The sequence below is a fragment of the Aulonocara sp. 'chitande type north' Nkhata Bay genome, linkage group LG12 (assembly GCF_057382095.1).
Source record: "Aulonocara sp. 'chitande type north' Nkhata Bay isolate Kocher_YH1m ecotype deep benthic linkage group LG12, A_spYH_male_GT1.1, whole genome shotgun sequence".
Taxonomy (NCBI): Eukaryota; Metazoa; Chordata; class Actinopteri; order Cichliformes; family Cichlidae; genus Aulonocara; species Aulonocara sp. 'chitande type north' Nkhata Bay.
Genome location: NC_141355.1, coordinates 14,817,899 through 14,838,581, shown reverse-complemented (window position 1 = coordinate 14,838,581; position 20,683 = coordinate 14,817,899). Strand labels below are relative to the sequence as shown.

At 41.5% G+C, this 20,683-nt stretch overlaps 3 protein-coding genes across 4 annotated transcripts; 1 reads left to right on the top strand and 2 right to left on the bottom strand.

The window, feature by feature from the left end:
• Window positions 1–15: 15 nt before the first annotated feature.
• On the bottom strand, window positions 16–6,185 carry sf3a1 (splicing factor 3a, subunit 1). Its single transcript, XM_086313723.1, has 16 exons — window positions 5,999–6,185; window positions 5,793–5,871; window positions 5,054–5,163; window positions 4,759–4,963; window positions 4,396–4,653; window positions 4,223–4,297; window positions 3,980–4,130; window positions 3,685–3,881; window positions 3,376–3,493; window positions 2,981–3,288; window positions 2,649–2,894; window positions 2,363–2,570; window positions 1,061–1,215; window positions 673–774; window positions 508–579; window positions 16–401 (listed from the first exon to the last, which is right to left on the bottom strand). The coding sequence occupies exons 2-16, from the start codon at window positions 5,838–5,840 to the stop codon at window positions 300–302; spliced, it is 2,355 nt and encodes a 784-aa protein (XP_086169849.1). The 5' UTR covers window positions 5,841–5,871; window positions 5,999–6,185; the 3' UTR covers window positions 16–299.
• On the top strand, window positions 6,095–11,426 carry ccdc157 (coiled-coil domain containing 157). Of its 2 annotated transcripts, none has more exons than XM_086313730.1 (10): window positions 6,095–6,414; window positions 7,567–7,717; window positions 7,977–8,514; window positions 8,589–8,666; window positions 8,789–8,958; window positions 9,089–9,265; window positions 9,364–9,526; window positions 9,811–9,950; window positions 10,092–10,156; window positions 10,230–11,426. In XM_086313730.1, the coding sequence occupies exons 1-10, from the start codon at window positions 6,167–6,169 to the stop codon at window positions 10,459–10,461; spliced, it is 1,962 nt and encodes a 653-aa protein (XP_086169856.1). In that variant the 5' UTR covers window positions 6,095–6,166; the 3' UTR covers window positions 10,462–11,426. The 2 variants fall into 2 exon arrangements, with proteins under 2 accessions (XP_086169856.1, XP_086169855.1); XM_086313729.1 differs by having other exon boundaries at window positions 7,824–8,514.
• A 1,543-nt stretch (window positions 11,427–12,969) lies between these two features.
• Window positions 12,970–19,913, bottom strand: slc7a4 (solute carrier family 7 member 4). Its single transcript, XM_086313720.1, has 5 exons — window positions 19,759–19,913; window positions 17,606–18,669; window positions 16,798–17,504; window positions 16,599–16,707; window positions 12,970–15,033 (listed from the first exon to the last, which is right to left on the bottom strand). The coding sequence occupies exons 2-5, from the start codon at window positions 18,585–18,587 to the stop codon at window positions 14,816–14,818; spliced, it is 2,016 nt and encodes a 671-aa protein (XP_086169846.1). The 5' UTR covers window positions 18,588–18,669; window positions 19,759–19,913; the 3' UTR covers window positions 12,970–14,815.
• Window positions 19,914–20,683: the final 770 nt, after the last annotated feature.

Below are 20,683 nucleotides of genomic sequence, written 5' to 3'. Positions count from 1 at the left end.
CAGCAACAAAACCAGACCATTTAAAACTCCTTTATTTCAATGAATGAATCTCGTGGGCTCTACATGTTGTTACAAATTACCACTTAAGTTGCATCACAGAGAAGAAAAAGACTGAAGCAAAAGTGTGAAATCATGACTGCCATCCAGAGTATTATCCTTTTAACCTTTAAGGAGGACATGTTGTTTGCACACAATTGTATGAAAAATGCCATATAATGCAAACAAAAATTAATTTTATGACACAAACAACAACAAAATAAAGCAACAAAAAAATCATGTCTTCTTTCTGCAAGGATGGCTCACTTCTTTCTTCCACCTCTCTCCTTCAGTGCCAGATGAATGATCGAACCGTTGCTCATGTTGTAGTAAGCCAGTGAGTTGGAATCCTTGATGAAAATACCCTGAAAAGGAACCCAAAACAAAACAACAAATTAATAAATCAGCACTTTATATTAATTAATGCAGATGAGATCAGACATTCCAACAAAGCCATGAGCAAATCTTTACCTCATACTGCAACTTCTGTTTTCCTGCCGGCATGCCTGTAGCTTCATGGATTTTGACTTTAATGACAGACACCTGCGGAGACATTACATTTGCACATCAATAAGAATGCTGTGTGTGAGAAACGACTTAACCTTAAAGAGAGAAAACAAACCACATGTTGCATACCTGGTCTGTGACTGGGACAGTGAAATTCAGCACCTGGCCATTCAGCTTCCATTCACTCTTGTCCTGCATGTTAGGAACCTGTACTTTAACAGCCACTGGACCCTAGAGACAGGGAAAAGATTCAGACACAAAAACAGATGAAACTACATATCCATGTTCTACTAAGTAGGTTAGCTGTGTTTATCTTCAACTACCACAGCTGGAAACAAAGCCCTATATTACTACCATGTGCACAAAAAGAACTTTTCTTTTTTGCATATCTTTAAATGAATCTGATGGTCACACAAAGTCCCAATCCAGTCTACTGAACCACGAGAGTGATGTGGTAGCACTGGTAAATTATAAATGTAACGTAACACCTTTTCCACACTTTATTGATCCAACAAACCTTGTTTCTACGAAGGAACTCCTCCTCCGGAATCAGGTTATCCTCAGTCTTCATCTTCTTACTGACAGGCTCATCCTCATGAGGTGGGGGTGGGTGGATAGGTGGTGCTGGAGCAGCACTTGGTGGCTGTGGCACAGGTGGAGCAGGAACAAATGCTAGAGGAAGGGGAAAAAATAAGGTTATTTGAATTTAAATATAAAAATAAGGAAGGCTATGTATAAAAGGTTTGGTTACCAAATTACTCCAAGACAAGTAATATTTTCCCTAACAATGGTCATCTAGTTGTTTCTCATAAGCGCTTTAACCTTATAGAGTTGACGGATGCACAGGCATGTCCAGAACACATGATAGATGTAAGATACTATAGCTGCTATGGTATCTTACATCTATAGCTATAGTAGCTTACATGAGTCATGGGATTACGTGCAGACTTTAAACTATGTTCCAGTTTTTTTAAATTGTCTTGATAAGTATGATTTTATTTGACCTACGATCAATAATTTATGGTATGCTTTTGCTTGAAAATGTGATATTCTCCCCCCACACGGAAGCTGGTCATAGACATTATTAACACAATTCATCATATGGAACTGATTACCCTCTCACTGCGGCTACAGAAGGAGAAAGGAGAGAGACTTTGGGAACGATGGGATCGTTATATGTCAAGAGACTAGAAACTGATACCTCTGTGATGCAGAGGGACAGCTGCGAATTTGTTTGAATGGAACATGCACCTGTGTAATATGTAATATGTGTAAGTAAAACAAGGCGTTGTGTATTTTGGAATATGCGAACATATGTGACTGTGTTGGTTTCCCTTGCCCTCTTTAGTTCTGTATGTAAAATAAGATGAAAATCAATAAAGAGAAAGTATTAAAAAAAATAAAAAAAGAAAATGTGATATTCTAAGGAAAGTGCTTTCAAAAATAAAAAAAATTAAATTAAAATAAAAACAAAAAAACAACACCCTACTGGTGGAAAAATATAACACATCAACCAATTAGAAAATTATATGGAACACGTGGCATTTGGTTGCTGAGGAGAAGTTCTTGGAGCAATGGCAAAAGAAAGAACAGTGACACCGATAGCAAGATTTGAGAATTGCAAGCCAGTCTGGAGTTTAAAGGTAGTGTGTAGTCAGGAATAATCAGTGTTGCATCTTATTGTGACACCTGATTGTTTTGGAACAACTACTTACAAAACAATGCCTGAGCCATTACCTGCATTTTATCTAATTCAAGAGCAAAATCAAAAGTAGTAAAAAACAGCCACTATACCCTTGACCCTAGGGGGTTAACTTACGGGCTGGAACAACCATGGGAGGTGGTCTGGGAGCCATGATGTGAGGCGCAGAAGGCGGCATGGGAACCACGTTAATGCGGGGAGCAGGAATCATGGGCGGCATTGGGGTAATAACTTGTCCTGGTGCAAGACGCACCACAGGAGCCACAGGTGGTCTCGGAATTACAGGTACAGCAGACAAGAGAGTGGTGCGTACTGGTGGTGCCACCTGTTACATAACAACATTACGTGATAAGAAGGTACAACAAAAAGCATTCAAATGTATACAATTACAATTTTAACTTACAGAGGGTGGGCGAGGCACCACTGTGACAGGGGGACTAGGTTTAGGCAAACTGGGTGCAGAGGAGGGGATGGGTGGCTGGTGATGAATTTCACTTGGCTTGCTAGGGCCAATTTTCTCTTTAGTGTCATCTTCTCCCACCAGTCCTTTGGCCTTGTGAATGGCTTCTATCTGCTCTTGCAGGGTGATGTTGGCCTGCGCTGCCTGCTGTGTACGAGCCATGCTTCCAGAGTGCCCATCCCAGGTAACCTGAAATGCAAAAGAATACAATTATTATTGTTATTATTATTGTTAAAGACAGTTTTATAAAAGCTGCAGTTACTCAGTGTTTTTACCTTCTCCTCTGGCTTTTGGATTTCTTCTTCCCCAATCTTTTTACCGATGGCCGTCTCTTCCACACCGAAGATATCAGTACGCCTCTCAGCCAGCTGTTTCAAGCTGCTCTCGATATCCAAACCAGGAGCATAAACTTCATCCTCAGTCTGTCTGTCTCTGATGCTGCGGTCTCTTTGCTCCAGCCAGCGTGGATCTAGCAGACCGATACGCATGTGCTCTGGCATCTTACTGGCCGGGATCTTCTCACCGGTAATGGGAGAGATGAGGTACTCGTCTGGAACTGCAACTGAAGGCTGAGGCTTGGATGCTGTAATGAAAAGGTAACATTAGTTAAAAAACAAAAACAAACAAATTGTACAAAGTAAAAACTTGCTCACATAACGAACAGTGTTACCTTTGGGGTCGTAGTCTTTGCGAATGATAACCTGATCTGGAGTTGGAGGCAGTGGAGGTGGCATGGGGGTGTCCGGTGGAAGTGGAGCCTTCATGCCATCATCCTCATCATCAGATCCCTAAAGAAAGCAGCAGGGGATGAATCGATTTTGTTACAAGATCTTAAAGTTTTCTTCTTTTTCTTTCTCCAAGCAGTGGGTTAGAAAAGATGCCATTTAATTAAAAGAAAAACATATAGTATCAAATCTATAACTGGTCAGACACAAACAGCTTGCAATCCGCAGTAATTAATTACTCCATCAGTTCTAACCTCATCCATGTCCTGTACTTGTGTGTCTTGATCAGGCTGTGAAGGCTGGCCTTCACCCCTATCCTCCCGCTCATCATCTTCACCATCGCTCTCCACTTCCATCTCTACCTCCTCACTCTCTCCAAACTTCTCATAGCGCTCCTGGATCAGGATGCGAGCACCGAGCTCCTCTGGTGTGGTAGGTGGTGGGAAGTGGCCTAAGGAATTTGAGATGCCAATAAAGATTAAATGATTGTACCAATATTTACAGGTGGGGGTTACTATTTAAAGATATAGTTACTGTGATTATAATTACCTTGTTCATTAGGCTGGAAATCCACTGTTTCGACCACTACAAAGTCATGCCAGTCAATTTGGGCATATGCAACTCGTTCTTTCTCCCTTTCCTCCTCCTCCTTCTTCCTCTCGCGCTCCTGGTACTTTGCCCATTCAACACGGTACCTTACCTGATGGTTGGACAACAGGACATATTACAACCATGGGAAAGAGCAAATGTAAACGGTTATTTTGAGAAACAGTCACTGTTAAAACAGAATACCTGGTCCATAACCTCTTTTGGGTTCTCTGCTTCCTTCTTGAGTTTGGTCAGTAAGCCTTTGGGAGGGATCAGAATCTAAAGGATTAAAGTCGAGAATCAATATAATGCTTAGAAAGTTTAGAATCACCACTTGAATAAATACACACCCAGAGAAGACCAATCTGTTAAGTCACCTTAGTATACTGCTCCACCAGCTTGGTGAAGTAATTGAAAAGGCTGTGCTGTGGTCGCAAAAAGTCAAACTGGTAGTTCCTCTGTTCCTTCTGCATGAGCTGAGTGAGAAACTGGCGCCCGTTGCGAGCAACAAACTGGGCAGTGAGCTTGACAACATCCAGGTCAAATGCTGAGATTGATGGAGGATCTGCAATGAACTCAAACTCAGGGGGAGGTTCTTTGGGGACCACTGTCTCCTGAATCACCTGTGACTGAACCTAAAAAAACATGTAAAATATTAGTCAGGGTCAAAGACTACCAGACCTTTTTTTTTTTATTAAAAAAATAAAAAATAAAGTGCAAAGTGAAGTTCAATGACTTACTTTCTGAGGAAGCTGCTGGGACTGTTGCATAGCCTGCTGCATAACTTTGGGCACAGCTGCAGATGGCTCTTGAGCTTTCCCCTCCTTAAATTCATTGACTTTGTGGCGATAGTAGGCATGGTAGGGGTCATTCGGGTTGAGGAAGTTAAACTTTGGATTGTTGATCTCATTCTGACGGATTCTTGCCTCAAATTCAGGCCCGTTCCTGTGAATTGGCAAGAATTAGTTATGCCATATACATGAAATCCAGTTACCATTACATATTTAAAAAGCTGCCACATATAAAATAACCAACCTTGCAACAAAGCTGGCTGTCTTGTCAACAATGTTTCGGACCTCGGGAGGTGGATAAATGATACCAACAATAGGTTTTGTGGCTGGCGTTTCTTCTGCTGTTGAATCATTCTGTTGCCGCAAAAGCACATTTGTTAGTTAGAATAAACCAAAGAAGGGTTAGATGAATAAATAAAAGAATAAAGTAAAAACAACAGTGGTCTACTTAACACCCACCCGATGTTAAAGCTTTTCCAACTACACCAAGTAATATTTCCCCTGCTCTACTACAATTTACAACACTCAAAGCATAGACAACATTTTGAAAAACTTTAAATTTCGCTACAGTAGTCCACACCATACGGTAAAAACTACCAAGTGCTGTGATGAAAGTGGGTCGGTGAATTTTCTACGTGAAAAAATGTGGTACAAGACACATTGATCCAAATATCCGTTTTCAATTTAGCAAGTGACAGCAAAGTCTCAGCAATTACCTTCAGGTTCGAACTGAGATTTTAGACGTCGTGTGTAGATTTACCATCACAGCTAACTACGGGCTAGCAAGGTTTAATGCTGCGACCTCAAACGTTTAGCGAAAGAAAAAGAAATAGACGCTAGCTGTTCGCTAAATTCAAAAATCAAAGAGACAGTTCAAAGTATAGAAAGACAAAAATTAACCCAGTTCACAAGTTAGCCGACAAAAAGCAAGCAGTATGTAGGCTACACTGCTGGCATTAGCTAACTAGCAGCGGTACCCTTACCTTGTTGTTAGCCTCCGGCTGAACGATTTGAACAGGCCCAGGCGGCATGGCTGCGACTTATTGTAAAACTGGAAGTAACCTGCAAACACAAAACCAACAAAAAAACCAAAACGTATTTTAAACACTACTTTTTAGCACATGCTATGTCAACAATAAAGGCTACAGGAGCTAAAAGCTTAAAATTTGCCGTGGTTAAACACACTTACTACGTCGCGCTTTCGTTGACCCAATGGAGATGAATTACTTCCGGAAATAAACCGCACAGCATTGTGGAACTTGGAGTACTTTTTTTGGACGTTGCCAAGGAGATACGGTATCAACAGACTGCACAGTGTTTTTCAGAGCTGTGTCATTTATAAAATAGTTTGTCAGACATGAGTCAGTTGCTGGGTAGTCAGGACTGTATCGAAAGCCTCCGAAAAGACCTGGTTGACCTTCAGGGAGCGATTCTGGACGTGTTTTCTCGAACCGGACCGCTCCGCTTTTCTTCCTGGAAGTTCCCGGACAAGCACTCCTGTAATCTAGACATGGTAGCTCTGCTAGAGCAGTATGACTTTGTGGATGGGGAAGATGCGTTCAATCAGCACTCCCACATTGTTTTACTGGAGTTGGTGGTTGACAGGTAATACATAACAATGACAATTTTATTATATAGCACATTTACATGAAAATTCATGTGCCTAACACAGAAAATTAAGAAACATAAAAATGTTAGATGTTTTAATATTGCTATTATTATTACATGCACAGTGAAAATAAACGCGGTTTACACTGTACAATGAAATTCTTATTTTGCCAGTGTCCCGTTGGGCCCATGCCTTGTGGATGTTTGCAAACAGACCTGCACAAATTAGTGCAGTAGCAGATAATGATAGTACAGTAACAGCCAACAGTAGTGTTGGTGTGGGAGCGGGGCAGTGCTGATTGTCTCATTCAGGAGTCCGATGGCCAACAGCTAGAAGCTACAGAGAGTATTAGTGCTTGATTTCAGGCTCCTATAGAATCTACCTGAGGGCAAAAGTGTGGAGAGGTGGTGGGTGTGTATTGTCTCTAAAAATGTTGTGAGCCCTTGGTCGTGTAAATGCCGTGTAGTGATGTGAAGGCTGCTCCTGTGATGGACTGTGCAGTTTTTATCCCACATTGGAGATCCTTCCTGTCAGTGCAGCTTCCAGTACCACTCTGTAACTGAGGTGGTGATGATGCGCTCAACTGTACGTTGAGTTGCAAAAAAAAATGCTGGAAAAAATGAGGATTTTAGTCGACATGCCACTTTCTCAGCCATCTTAGGAAGTACAGTCTTTACTGTGATTTCTTGAGAAACTTCTGGATGTTGTGAGATCTTCCTTAATGTGTGTCCCTTGGAATTTAAAGGTTTTCACCCTCTCTACCTGTCTCACAGATGTCTGCTGTGTGTATGCTGCTTTATCCTTCTCTTCACATAAAAAAATCAAGAGTTGTCGGTCTTATCTGCACTTAGGAAGAGATTATTTTGCTGACACCAAGCCACCAGTCCTGCCATTTTGTTTTCTATATGCCATCAGGGATCAGCCTAATGATTGCGGTATCATCTGTGAACTTTATAATGCTGCTGTTTGATGAATAGACATGAACAAAATCATTGGTACCCTTCTGTTGAAGGAGGAAAAACTCACACTAATCACTGAAATAACTTGAAACTGACAAAAGAAATAATCAGCAAAAATTGACATTACATTACATAAACACATAATAATTGTTAAAAAAATTTCTTTCCCTCCCTCTCTGGCTGAACAAGACTGCTGCTTCTTGTACAAAGCTCCAGTGCTTACATTGACCGACTGAGGGGCAGCCACAGGAGAGAACAAACGCCACAGAAGGGATGCCTGTCAGTTGGTCTCATAGTCACAAACTACTGGAGTAATTTAGTTCAATTTGCCAACATAAAGGTAGGCAGACTGCTTCATTTTAGTGAAGGCATAATTAAAAATAATGGCATAATGTTGCCAGTTAACTGATAGATCTCAGTGCTTTAGGTTGTCTTTCCTTTCTTAGGAGTCTGAACTCAGTAAAAGGCAGATGGAAAGAAACAGTGATGAGACAAACACTGCATCACCTGTCTCACCTCAAATGAGCTCAAGAACCAACTTTTGCAGCCGTTGCTTGTCTGCTTGGTCTTCAACGAGCACATTTGAAATTTCCCCACAGAATCTCACATCCTCCAGTCCCACCCACAGCAGTCCATGCTTTCCTGTGTTTAGCAGTCAAAACAAAAGCTGCCAGACTGTCGAATCCTCACTCATTCCATGCGATGCGTGTCATCAAGTGCAAACTCTTTTGAGAAAGACAGGAGACGCTCTGGTAGACCTGCTTCAGAGCGAGGGCCTGCCCTCATCTCTGCAGCCTCTCTTAGCAGCTGTGGATGACTCTCTGGAGCTGGGACGCATGACAGCAGGCGATGTTTCCCAGTGGGCCAATGAACAGCGCAGGGACACGCGCAGGCTGGAAAAACACCTTCAAGATGTGCGCTGTACGGTGCAGCCTCTTAAAGACAGACTAGCAGCGGCAGAAGAGGAACAGAAAAGATTCAGGTCCCAGCTGGAAAGAGCACAAAAAGACTTCAATCAAGAGAAGGAAAAGCTTCAAATAAATTCAGTCCAGCTTGAATTTTCGCTGCAGAAAGCACAGAGAGTCATTAAAGAAACAGAGAAAAGGCTGCATGAGGAGCAACAGCAACATAAGAGGGGTGAGTGAAATTGTGAATAAACATGATGAGAATTCACTGGAATCACTTTTCTACTTTCACATTTTTGAACACAGACACTATGTCCTTGGAAGAGATGAATTTCAAACTGAAGGAGGAAATAGCATTGCAGCAAAATACCTTAAAAGCACTGGGTAAGACACGCACCTAAGATTAATCTACAACCTTTCTTTCATTTAAAAAAAAAGAAAGTATGTTTTGCAGAACACACACAAAATACATATTTATGCAGGCTAAGCATTTTTTTGTGTGTTAGAACATGAAAAGAAAGGACTGCAGGAGAGTCTGAACACCTTACAAATAGAGGAAGAGGCCTGTTCTAAACTGCAGCACAGGATCCAGCAGTTAGAGAGTCAGATCTCCGACATTCAGCTCCTGCTTGATAAGGAGAAAGCCAAGTACCAGAGTGCCTGCCGTCAGCAAGAGGTCAGCATCACAGCAAGCACCTGATTATTAGTTGTTTTCCACTGGGCACTGTGACAGACTCGCTTATGTGTGAGTCACACAGCAGTAATCAAATAGATTCATACATGTGTTGTTTGGTTGTGAAATCCAGTCAATGCAGGCAAAGCAGAAGTCTTTGTTAGAGAGAGTCGACGCTCTCTACGAAGAGTGTGAAGAGCTGCAGAAGCAGCTGGGGGAGAGAGATGAGAGGCAGATCGGCCTACAGAGTCAGCTGCAACAGATGTCAGAGGAGAAGGAAGAACTGCGGGCTCAGCTCACTCAACAGCAGGTAGATCAGAGCTTTTAAATGCACTTTACCCATAGTAATACCCAAAGAAGACATGTTTTAACCAAGTAGTATATGCTCCTATATTTTTTCCCCATCAGGACCTGTGTTTGAAGCTCCAAAATGAGAAACAGACCCTACAAAAACACACAGATGAGCTAAACAACTGTGTGGATGAGTTGAAGGAATATGTGCAAGCTTTGAGAGAGAGGGAGAGGCTGTTGGTGGCTTTCCCAGAGCTCAGCCCACTGGCTCAACCACAGAGTAGGCCGCTATGAATCACCTACTAACTAACATTACCTGTGTGTATTCAAATAAATGTGGCTTTGCACCTGTCAAGCACTAGTTGACTGCGGCTATTAATACTTCAGAAAGCACAGAGTGCTAGTTTGACAGACTTGGAATTATAAGATCACAAAAATGACCCAGTGCATTTGCAGATGAAAGAGACAGTAAATCGGAAAAATCAGTGCACATTAAAGTATTGCTCTTGTCTTCAATCTTGTCATTTTTAAGGAATATTTCTCATTTTATTCCATGTAAAAAAGGTACAGGAAATGTGCTTCTGGATATGCAGCAGCAACTGCAAGCAAATAGCATTCGTATAAATGTTTTGGAGCAGGAAAATTCCACCCTTCTTAGAAGTCTGGAGAAACTGGGAGAAAGAGCACAACATAATGCAAGCAGGGTAAGTCATTAGGTAGGATTCTTGTGATGCTACATAAATAGAAAACACGTGAATAGACGTATATCATGGATGAATAAACAACTTCAAACAGGGTTTTGTGGTTGTTTATTGCTGAACATCATATATATGCATTTTTAACAGGAAGCCTCCACTCAGCAGACACACACTGCTTCTCTGCCCAGCACACCAACGGAAAAACGTCCAGCGTAAGTATTCTGCTCTTTAGATTAGTCTGAGTGATACTGTGCATCCATTGTTGCCTTCTTCTTTGCTCCACAGGCAGAGCAGTGATGCAGCAAGGCTGGGGTACGTTAACAGAGGAAAGGAAGCAGGAGGAGGAGAGAGTGGTGTGGAGTCAGAGGATCGTGTATCCACCTCCCCCTCGTCCATACAAATCCACCTTCAAACACTCCACCTCAACACAGCGTGCACTGCTGCTAAAAGCCCTGCAAAAGTACACAGCCCTTCTCAACTTTATCACTCCCGGGCCTGGAATCAGAGGAAAAAATGAAACAGTGGAGGTGTGAGCAGAAGCTGTTTTTGCAAGCAATATACCTCGTTAAGAATTACTGGCAACAACTACAAGTGCCTAATTTTCTTTCTACGTAAATTCTGTTTTTTTGAGTTTGTGTGATTACATATTGTCATTATGTACAGTTATGGCAGTTAATATTACAGTTAAGATGGATTGCTCCATAATAAACACATTATTAATAAAGACTGTTTTTCACCGCTGTTAAAATAGGGCAGTTATGGCCCCTGCATATTAGGTTTCATGAAATGTGATATGCTTTCTCAAACAAGCCTGGATGTATCTGAATGGATAGCCTTCCCTCCGGATTGATCACATGGTTCTAAGTAAATAGGTAAAGTACCTTGAACGTCACAGAGACAGATGTCAGTGTCATTGTTTATGTGCTTGCTGACAAGGATGTGGGAGTTTCCAGGGAAACACAAGTGCTTGCTGGTTTCACTGAATCCCTTCTGACCTTCAGGTCAGTCCCTGCAGTGTAAGCTTTCAGTAAAATTGAATTGAATAAACAATCGTGTTAGTATAAACACTGACCTTTTACCAGTTTTACCTGAATGGACACATGACCTGTCATTTCAGTCACTTCACAGACAGCATGTGACCTGAAGGTTAATCCCTAATTGGCTTAACTATAGCTGTGTAATCAAGCATATAATTTAAGGTAATTTTAAGCACTTTCAACCAGTGCCATAGATGTCACTGAAAGTCATCTCTAATGCTATGCTTGACTAAACATTTCATTCTTATGAAGAAAGATATTTTGTCATTCCAATGAGCAGTTTGCCATGAATAAATATAAACTATTGTTTATTTAGCTAGTATATACATATGTAAAAAACAACAACAACAACAACAACTTCAATGTGCCTCTATGATCTAATGGAAAATTTGTGCTTCACCTCATTTAACCACAGTGTACTGTTGGTGTGTAGCTGTGACTTTCTTGAATAAAGAATGAGTTTGTAGTTTTGAAAACAAACTAAATGTGAATTGTGTTCAATGTCACGATGCAGTCTGTCTTCATTATCAGGCTGGTGCCCACATGACTGCAAGAACTGAGCTCCCTATGGCTGAACAGCCAAAGATTATATCAATATCAAGATTATATAGTGACGAAACGTTTCTCCCACAAAACGCTACGTCCAGATGAACAGAATCAACTTTTGGAGATCCACCGTAGCATAGTTAGAAACCATTTGTAGGCTTAGGTTCTTCCCCAAATTGTTTATGCTTTGATTTTTCCTCCATTTCATAAACAATCATGTCAGTATTGCTTACTGATGTAATTGTAGTTCTTATCTTGTGCTTTTGGCTGGACACAAGCATTCATTGGCATTAGTCATACCCACTTGCCTGGTTCACCTCAGATCACACTCAGTTCATTAAACCTAAATCTCACTCTTCAAGTTCATTTCCTGTTTCTGTTGGCGTGCCCCAGGGTTCGGTATTGGGGCCTCTTTTATTGATTATTTACATGCTTACATTCTGTCACATATTTCGGAAATACAATATTAACTTTCACTGCTGCGCAGATGACACTGAGCTGTATATTTCTTCCAAACCCAATTTCACCCTTCCACCCATCTCACTTTGTGACTTCCTCATGGAGGTTAAAACATGATTCTCCACCAATTTTCTCAAACTCAATAGTAATAAAACTGAAGATCCACTCATCAGCACAGCTTCCACTCTAACCAAATCCCACAAGTTTTCCATTAATATTGACAACTCTTCCACAAGTACCTCGACAGCACTTTGTCATTTCAGTCTCTTATTAATCACATCACCCGGTCTACTTACTTCCACTTACGCAACATCAGTCGTCTCCGTCCTTTCCTCACCCCACATGCTGCTGCTGTCCTTGTCCATAGCCTTGTCACTTCTCGAGTTGATTACTGGAATTCTCTTCTCTTTGGTGTCCCTAACAAATCTCTTCACAAACTCCAACTCCTCCAGAATTCTGCAGCCCGGATCATAACTTGCACACCATCCAGAAAGCACATCAACCTGTTCTTCGACAGCTTCACTGGCTGCCTGTAGATTCTCTTTCTAAATATTGCTTTTCACTTTCAAATGTATCCATAACCTGGCCCCACTCGTTCCCTTAGGTCTTCATCCGCCATTCACCTTATTGTTCCCTCTGCCTGTTTCACCACTATGGGGAACAGAGATTTCAGCCACTCTGCTTCCCAACTTTGGAATTCATATCCTCCGGAATACTGACTCTCTTCTCTTATTCAAGTCAAAAATCAAAACCCTGAATAGATGTTTAAACCCTCATCTGTTGAAACTAGCCTACTCTTTTTAACATTGACTGCAATTGTTGTATAATACCTGTTTATCCTTTTACTGTTTATCTTGTATGCTCTGTACAGTGACCTTGGGTTTTAGAAAGGCGGCTACAAATAAAATGTATTATTATGATTATTATAAACAACAAAAGGATGTGAATACTACATGGATGTGATTCTCTAAGAGACTGAAATCAAACTCTGCACAGTATTTTTTTTTTTTGTAAATGCTGCTTCAAAACATTTATTTTTTAGTCTTTTGCATTTTACATAGACATTCACCACAACAGACTTGATAAGAAGAAGATTTGAGACTTGTGCAGAGAACAGAGTACAATACTACTCAGAAGTAAGAAAAGATTTGGACCATTTATAACTGTGAGAACGTTCAGCTTAAAAAAGCACCACAGTATGAATATCTATTACCGGGCTGACATTAAAAGCAGAACACTGACACAAAATTACAAGACAGTAGATTGCAAACTGTGCAAAGTTGTACAAAATTCTCTTGAACCTGACTCCTTTTTTAAAACTATGCCAAATGCCTCCTAGTGTACATTCTTACCTATGTTTGTGTTTTGGTTTAATAATTCAAAGCATGGTGTGCAGTATAACAGTTTCTCTCCATCAGACAAATAAATAACTGAACCATTCAGACTGAGCGTTTTCGCTTTGGACATCAGTATACATTGACTACAACATGTTTAAGGCCATTGGTTTCTTGTGTAACACATGCAAACATAAACTGAAAAGAATAAAATCAGAATAAACTTGTTTTTTTAAATACACAGAGTAACATATGTGATTGAGAAATAAAAGCTCACTTAAATTCAATTATTGACACAAGTGTAAACTGTGGGAATGCTATCCATCTGATGTGAGCGCTCTCACATATGCGACTTTCCCTAATCTAGGTCAAGCTGCAGACTGGCGACAGGGACCGCAGTAAATCTGCCGGGATTATGGAGGCCCTCGGGGGAGTGGTGCAGATCCCAATTTAACGTAACGACCAGTGACTGCAGTATTTGTGTGTGAAGACTCCCGTTTGATAGGTTTCCACTGATATTAATATATCGACATTTTCCCAGCTTGTCTCAACAATCGGTGTGCTTTGTTACATAATCTCATGCTGACAGGGGGAGAAGTGAAAGGGGCTGCTGACTAAAAGGTGGATGAGAAAAAGACTCAGAGTGCAAGATCAGTGACACGAAAGAAAGAAGTGGGTCATGGGATGAGATTTAGGAGATTTAACAGAACAACTGAAGTGTTCAACCAGCTAATTACTGATTATAGACCAATAGAAGTACATGCAAAATTTATGAGTGACACACAAAAATAACAGAGACAAGAATGGCTAAGCTAATGTAAAATAATAGTATAAATAGTAAAAATCGAAAAATAAATACATAGAATATTACTTATATTATAGGATTAAATACTTTGTCCTAAAGAAAAATACTTGGGGAAGTCTATATATTACCAAATAGCAAAAGCCGGTTCTGGGGAGAAGAATCTCAATCTGATAAAGGAAAAAACTGAACTCTGTGCTTTTCTTTGTTCAAATTACAACAAACAGGAAACAATGCATTAACTGAATTAAATGATATTCTACTTTGTTAGCAAAAAGAAGAGACATTGGTTTTGCACCTCCACTGCTGTGGTAACATTAAAAAAAACAAAAAAACAACTCCACTGTTTGTCACAAAGAAAGCACCAAATATGTGGAATCTGACAAACTGGCAAGGTTGCAAGAAAAGAGCTGGTCTTAGGGCATGTAACACAATTTTGATGCTTAATGTTTGCAGGACAGTAATAAAGCTCTCTACTGTACATTTGAAAATTACAAGATATACAAATAGGCTTCACAATAAGACAGAAGGAGTGCATCCCCCAGACTGTGGTGTGCATACATTTGCAGAGCAACGAGTATAGCCTGTCACGTGCTAAAGGGAGTGAGATGCAGATAGTACACTAGTTATAGTACAGCATATGACTGGGCGACAACACACCGGGCAGTTTTAATGATTACGACTGGTCACACATTATCTCTTTCTGTTGCACTCCTCGGCTGCTGAGGCAGCGGGGCTGTCGATGTGGTGCGCTGAGGTGTCCAGCTGACTATCGGGCTGAACGGACTGCACTGTCTCTACCAGGCTGCCGCTGGGTAGCACCACATAGCGTGCGGCCATGTCTTTGGGCTGCAGCTCCCGTATTCCCTCCTTGCTGTGCCAGATCCCGTAACCGAAATACACAAAAAGACCTGCGCGAGAGACAAAATGGAAAAAAAGCTAGAGCAAGAATTTGACTCTACATAACAGCACACAGCTACAAAATGGCTCTTTTTTTGTCCTTGTGTTTGATGCAGAAGATGAAGGTGTACGTATGAGAGAAATTTATTATTTAATCTACTTGAGTGTAGCCAATCTACTAGATGTGACATTGTAGTTATCGTCCATCTTAGATGGCCAGGCTTGCTTATAGGACTGCTGATGGCAAAATGGCATTTTAAGACAAATACTACAGTCAGCATGCTAATGTACGCTCAAATGCAAAGCCTGCAGGTTGTTACATTCAAAGTCGTCACATCAGTGACTGTATAAAAGATCTGAAAGTTTACTGTATAAAGGTTTACAATCATTTGGCCACATAAGTGATTGTTAGCAATGCTCTGTGCAGTTAACACCACACAGAGCTAAAGTTAATGCAACTATTATTAGTTTTGAGGGGTAGCTTTCACTTAGTTTTTAATGCACTTGCAACTTCTGATTGTGAAAAATGAGGCCAGTTCAGAAATGTCGAGAACTGCAGTTTCTCAAATGGCCACTTGAGGCTAGCTCTCCTTTGAGTAAAGTATGCCAATCTCCTTAGAGACCTATTATCAACAGCCAAAAAGATTGTGTTTACAGCCTGTTACAGTCTCTGTAGCAATTTTTGTATAACTTTGTATAACACGCAATGACACACAAATCAATTTACAAGTTTTGTGTAATGTGTTCTTTTTCTGGACAAAGCATAAAAATGAGATACTGTTTAAGTGATCAAACTTAGAAATTCTGCAGGGATTCAAATAAGTATTTCTCCAACTGTAAGTAAAGGGAGCGGATTGAAAAGTTGACTTCTGCCATTCTGCTTTTCCTCTGATGTAATAGTTACATCAGTGAACCAGTAATGATAAATAGCCTAATATTATGAATAGTACTTTAGCAAAAGAGTACTTTTGAGTTAAATTTAAAAAAAAAAATAAATAACACTCCATAATTACATTATGGGAGATAAGTATCCATTCCTGCCTCAAGGGAGTGAGAATTTAGCCAGAAGCCCTGTCAACAGTAATATCCCACATGTGTGTATCTTGTTAACTTGCAACAGTGTGACAGGGAAGTTTAAACAGTTTAGTGGCCCAGAGAAGCCTTAAGCTAATACAGCTAATTACGCTTCCCAAGTGATTCCCACTGACAGACGGACATCAAAAAGCTGTTTGTCCAGCGCCTACATCTGCAGAGGACTGATAATAAAAGGTTTTCTGCTTCCTAAGAGAACAGAAGATCTTTTATTACCAGCCTTTTATTGTAAAACTTGGGTAGGTTGCATTAAGTTCACCTGAAACAAAAGGCAGATGTTTTATGGTAGCGTATTCAAACTACTTCCTGAGATAACACAGACGGCCACTGTTTGTGCGGATAGATAGTTGCATGAGCCGGCTGTGTAAAAGTAAATCTATTTGCCCAAAGTTTAAGTTGGGCAAAAATATATATTTTTGGAGGAATATACTGAAATCTTTTAGTGGCCCCAATATTTTCTGCATAAGTTCTGATGTCCTCTTACCTATGGCAATCCACACAGTGAATCGAATCCAGGTTAGAAGGCTGAGCTTCATCATGAGGAATACATTAAAGAGGATACTGGCACCTGGAGTCAATGGAACCAGAGGTACCTATATAAAAATAAACACTCTGTCAGTCTCTAAGCAGTACAGTTTTTCCTTCTTTTTAATATAGACTTGAGAATGTCTATAAAAGCTCACCTGGAATGTTTTGTTGTTTCTTTGTGGCTCATGGACCCATATAATAGCAAGGCTGAGAATGTAGGCTAAGCTAAAAATCACCAGAAGCATTGTGAAGCTCCACAATGGCAGCTGCAGCTGTTTCTTTCCAAATTCTAGCACAACACAGAGGGACACCGAGCTCACTATCAAAGTGAGCACACAGAAGGCCACCACTTCACCGGGCTCACAGTCCCCCAGCAGCCTGTCCAGGTACGGCTCCCAGCACGCCTTCAGCTGCCCCACGCCACGCCTCTCTTTTTGCTTCTGCCTTTCTACCAACTGGAGTTTGTCTGAGAAGGACTCGTACTGCTTTGGCTCCTCGCTGTCCTCAGATATGGTCTGAGATTCCAAGGGGGCAGGAGAAGGCTCGTTGTTGGGGATAGGAGATGTAGAAGGCGTTCCCTTGGAGCTGGTTTTCTCGGGCTGGAAGCGCAGCACGATAACACTCGCTGCCACGAAGGTGTAAGCCAGGAGAGTTCCGATGGACAAGAACTGAACCAAAGCCTCCAGGTCAAAGATGAGAGCCATGGTGGCCATGAGGATTCCAAACACCAGAATAGCATTAACAGGAACCTTGGTGATGGGATTGACTCTTGCAAAAATGGAGAAGAACAATCCGTCCTCTGCCATGGCATACACAATCCGAGGGAGGGAGAAGAGATTACAGAGCAGCACAGTGTTCATGGCTAGAAAGTGAAACAAAGAGGACACAAGTCAAAATATGGCACTGATAAATCAATACACCTGGTAAACACAATGCACCAACAAGCATTTAAATCAAACTCACCACATATGGAACCGACTGCCACAACAATTCCAGCCCAACTATAACCACGGCGGAAAAAGGCATCTGCCAGAGCCGAGTTGGGGTCCAGTGTATGCCAGGGTACCATCAGCGTAAGCACTGTGGAGACCAGGATGTAGGCTGTTGCTGCCAATCCAAGGGAGATAGCAGTGGCGATAGGAACGGCCTTCTGTGGATTCTTTGCCTCCTCACTTGAGGAAGCAATTACATCAAAGCCCACAAATGCATAGAAACATGTAGCCGAACCTGCCAGTATTCCCGACATGCCGTAAGGTGCAAAGCCCCCTTGCTCCTGGCTCCAATTGGCTGGCTCAGCGAGCACAAAGCCAAAGACCAGGATGAAAACAATAACCCCCATACTAACGGTGGAGAAGATGTGGTTGAGGTAAGAGGACACTTGGACGCCAAAGGAAATGAAAAATGAGGCAACCACCAGAATTCCTGCCGCGAGCAGGTCAGGGTAATGCGCGAGGAAGGGAACGTTCCACTGCATAATGTGCGTCTCGGTGAAATTCTGGATGGCGTGGTTAAAAATTGAGTCTAGATAGCCGCTCCAGGCACGAGCCACCGCAGCCCCACCGATCATGTTCTCCAGAATCACATTCCAGCCAATGAGAAAGGCCCACAACTCCCCCACAGAGACATAAGTAAACATGTAGGCGGATCCCGTTTTGGGGATGCGCGCTCCGAACTCAGCGTAGCAAAAGGCAGCCAATAAGGAAGCTATACCTGCGAAGACGAAAGATATGATGACAGCGGGCCCGGCTGTGTCTTTGGCCACCGTTCCTGTCAGAACATACAAGCCAGAGCCCACCATTCCACCGACACCCATCAGTGTCAGGTCCAGGGTGGAGAGGCAGCGTTTGAGGGACGTGGCCATCATGTCATCTTCTAGTGTCTTGAGGCGGTTCAGTTTCTGACAAAGGCGCACCGCTGGCGCACAGCCTCTCGGACAGGTTGCCATAGCTAAAGGGTTAGGCAGGCCAGCTGGGCAGGATAGTGGCGCAGCAGTCACACTGGATCCATTACCTGCTTATGAAGAGGACCTGTAAAAAAGCAATTTGCATTTCGTGACTAAATATGTATTTTTCACAAATCAGCTGATGCATACTATGTGTGCAATGCCACTTTGGACGCAAAGTTCTCTTTCAAGCTGTACCTTTAAAGAAATGATGTCCATGTCCTTGAAAAATATTATCTATAGAGATTTTTAAGGTCCTGCATTTACATTTGACAATATCTTCATTTATACAGCTTAAAATCATAACATATCTGAATATAGGTCCTGCTCCCAATCACAGAAGGGTCATAGAGATACTGGACAAAAAAAAAGTTACATACATGAAGTCAAACTTCAGTTTCTTACATTTTTATACACAACATTTTGTCACCCTATGCTCTACAATAAAAACAAAATGCTTTAGATCTCATACCAGCTGATAACCAGGATCACCAGCCAGATGTTTGTAATATCTTTAAATCTTTACCTTTTAATTTACTTTCATGTTTTTCTCCTTTAAACCAAGAGTCTATAGTGAGTGGCACTACCCTCTTAACACGGTGGGCCAGTCCACGTCATCTAAAAGGTATCACTGATGTGTAAAATTACAACATCAAACAGAGTTGGAAAAGAGAGCAAGAAAAAAAATTTACAGATTATTTTGATATATTTAGTCTTTGTTTCAGTACTTCCAGATATTTCTCCTATCGCTCTGGGCGGTGCAACATCCGACTCCTGGCCTCGATCGGCATATGGCGACAACAGGATGCCTCCATTATAATTACGTAACGCTTTATTCCCCTCTACAAATAAGACCGCTGTCTACTACAACCACAGCCGTTTACATTACACGTATAAAAGCGTGCTTATCCACCATCAAATAACAGAAATAAGATCAGGCGGATGATTGAATGTGCGTCCTTTTAAATGCCAAATTAATAATTTAGAACAAAATGGAAACGCAGGCAGAGAGAGGATCACACCAGTGCATCGCCCTGCCTCTCTCCTGGATGTGGACGAAATGCGGCGCTACATCACACTTTCCACAGATAGGTGTGAGTTTCTGATCCACGCTTCGTTTGTAATGATAAACGACCGCAATGCCATTAAAAAAAAAAGTCAACGATTGCTTTACCGTCGCTGTTCAAGATGCGTCATCGGTGCTGCTGCGGGTCCTGAGCTGTGGCGAGTTACCGGCGTACATCGTCTGGTGATGGAGCAGAAGGTGCACAGTCGAATAAAACTAACATGCACTGCCCTGACTGACTGCTTCTTAAAGGCGCAGCTCCAGCTGAAAGGGGTTCCCCGCTGGGCTCCACCCATTTTTCAATCCACAGGGTTCCCGGGGGGGTGGGGGTCCCTATGGTTACATGACAGATAAATTTACTATGTGCATGTATGTAGCCAGTGTTAGATTATAATATTATTTTATGCCATGTTATACCCCTAATTAAAGATTGTGAATTATTATGTAGTTTTAGTTTGCATTATTCTCCTGAATTAGAAGAAGCTGATAACTATTACATTAGTTAAACTGATTTGCATTACATTAAACTGCTGACTTGTTGTGAATGAATGATATTGTTTTATGATGCATTATACTGCTGAGTTATAAGAAATCTAATTTGTCTGAGTAGAAGAGAACAGAGTGTGCTGGAGTTTTCTGCCCCATTTCAGCAGGAGCAGATAAACAGGGAGCCAAGGTCGTAGCTCAGGCGCTGTGTGAGAGAAAGCATGTGAATGTTTAGGCTTTGTATGATAAGGTGGAGGCACCAGAGGCTATAAAAGTTTGAGCAATGCTCCACCATTTTGAGATTTTGAGGCTGTCTGCATCAGTGTCCATCTCCCACGCGTGTGTTCATTAAAATCATCGTTTGACTCAACCCGGCCGGACCAGTGTTGTTATTGTGGTTTTTTCTCTTGTCTCCATCCCCAATATTTTGAACCTTAACACCAGTAAAACACAACTGAAAAAGCTGAAAATTCAAATAAAACTGTATGATTAAGCGTCTGATCCATGAGAATGGGGGAACTGGAAATAAAGGAAAAAACTGGGGGTA

Excerpts from the sequence above, each read along its gene's own strand:
- slc7a4 (XM_086313720.1), bottom strand. The coding sequence starts at position 18,587 with ATGGCAACCTGTCCGAGAGGCTGTGCGCCAGCGGTGCGCCTTTGTCAG. Across the intron at positions 17,505-17,605 it reads GGCAGTCGGTTCCATATGTG|CCATGAACACTGTGCTGCTC; the intron begins GTGAGTTTGATT and ends TTCACTTTCTAG. Across the intron at positions 16,708-16,797 it reads GAAACAACAAAACATTCCAG|GTACCTCTGGTTCCATTGAC; the intron begins GTGAGCTTTTAT and ends ATTTTTATATAG.
- sf3a1 (XM_086313723.1), bottom strand. The coding sequence starts at position 5,840 with ATGCCGCCTGGGCCTGTTCAAATCGTTCAGCCGGAGGCTAACAACAAG. Across the intron at positions 2,571-2,648 it reads TGGTGCCTCGCCCACCCTCT|GTGGCACCACCAGTACGCAC; the intron begins GTAAGTTAAAAT and ends GTTATGTAACAG. Across the intron at positions 580-672 it reads CTGTCCCAGTCACAGACCAG|GTGTCTGTCATTAAAGTCAA; the intron begins GTATGCAACATG and ends ATGTCTCCGCAG.
- ccdc157 (XM_086313729.1), top strand. The coding sequence starts at position 6,167 with ATGAGTCAGTTGCTGGGTAGTCAGGACTGTATCGAAAGCCTCCGAAAA. Across the intron at positions 8,667-8,788 it reads AAATACCTTAAAAGCACTGG|AACATGAAAAGAAAGGACTG; the intron begins GTAAGACACGCA and ends TTTGTGTGTTAG. Across the intron at positions 9,527-9,810 it reads CCCACTGGCTCAACCACAGA|GTACAGGAAATGTGCTTCTG; the intron begins GTAGGCCGCTAT and ends CATGTAAAAAAG.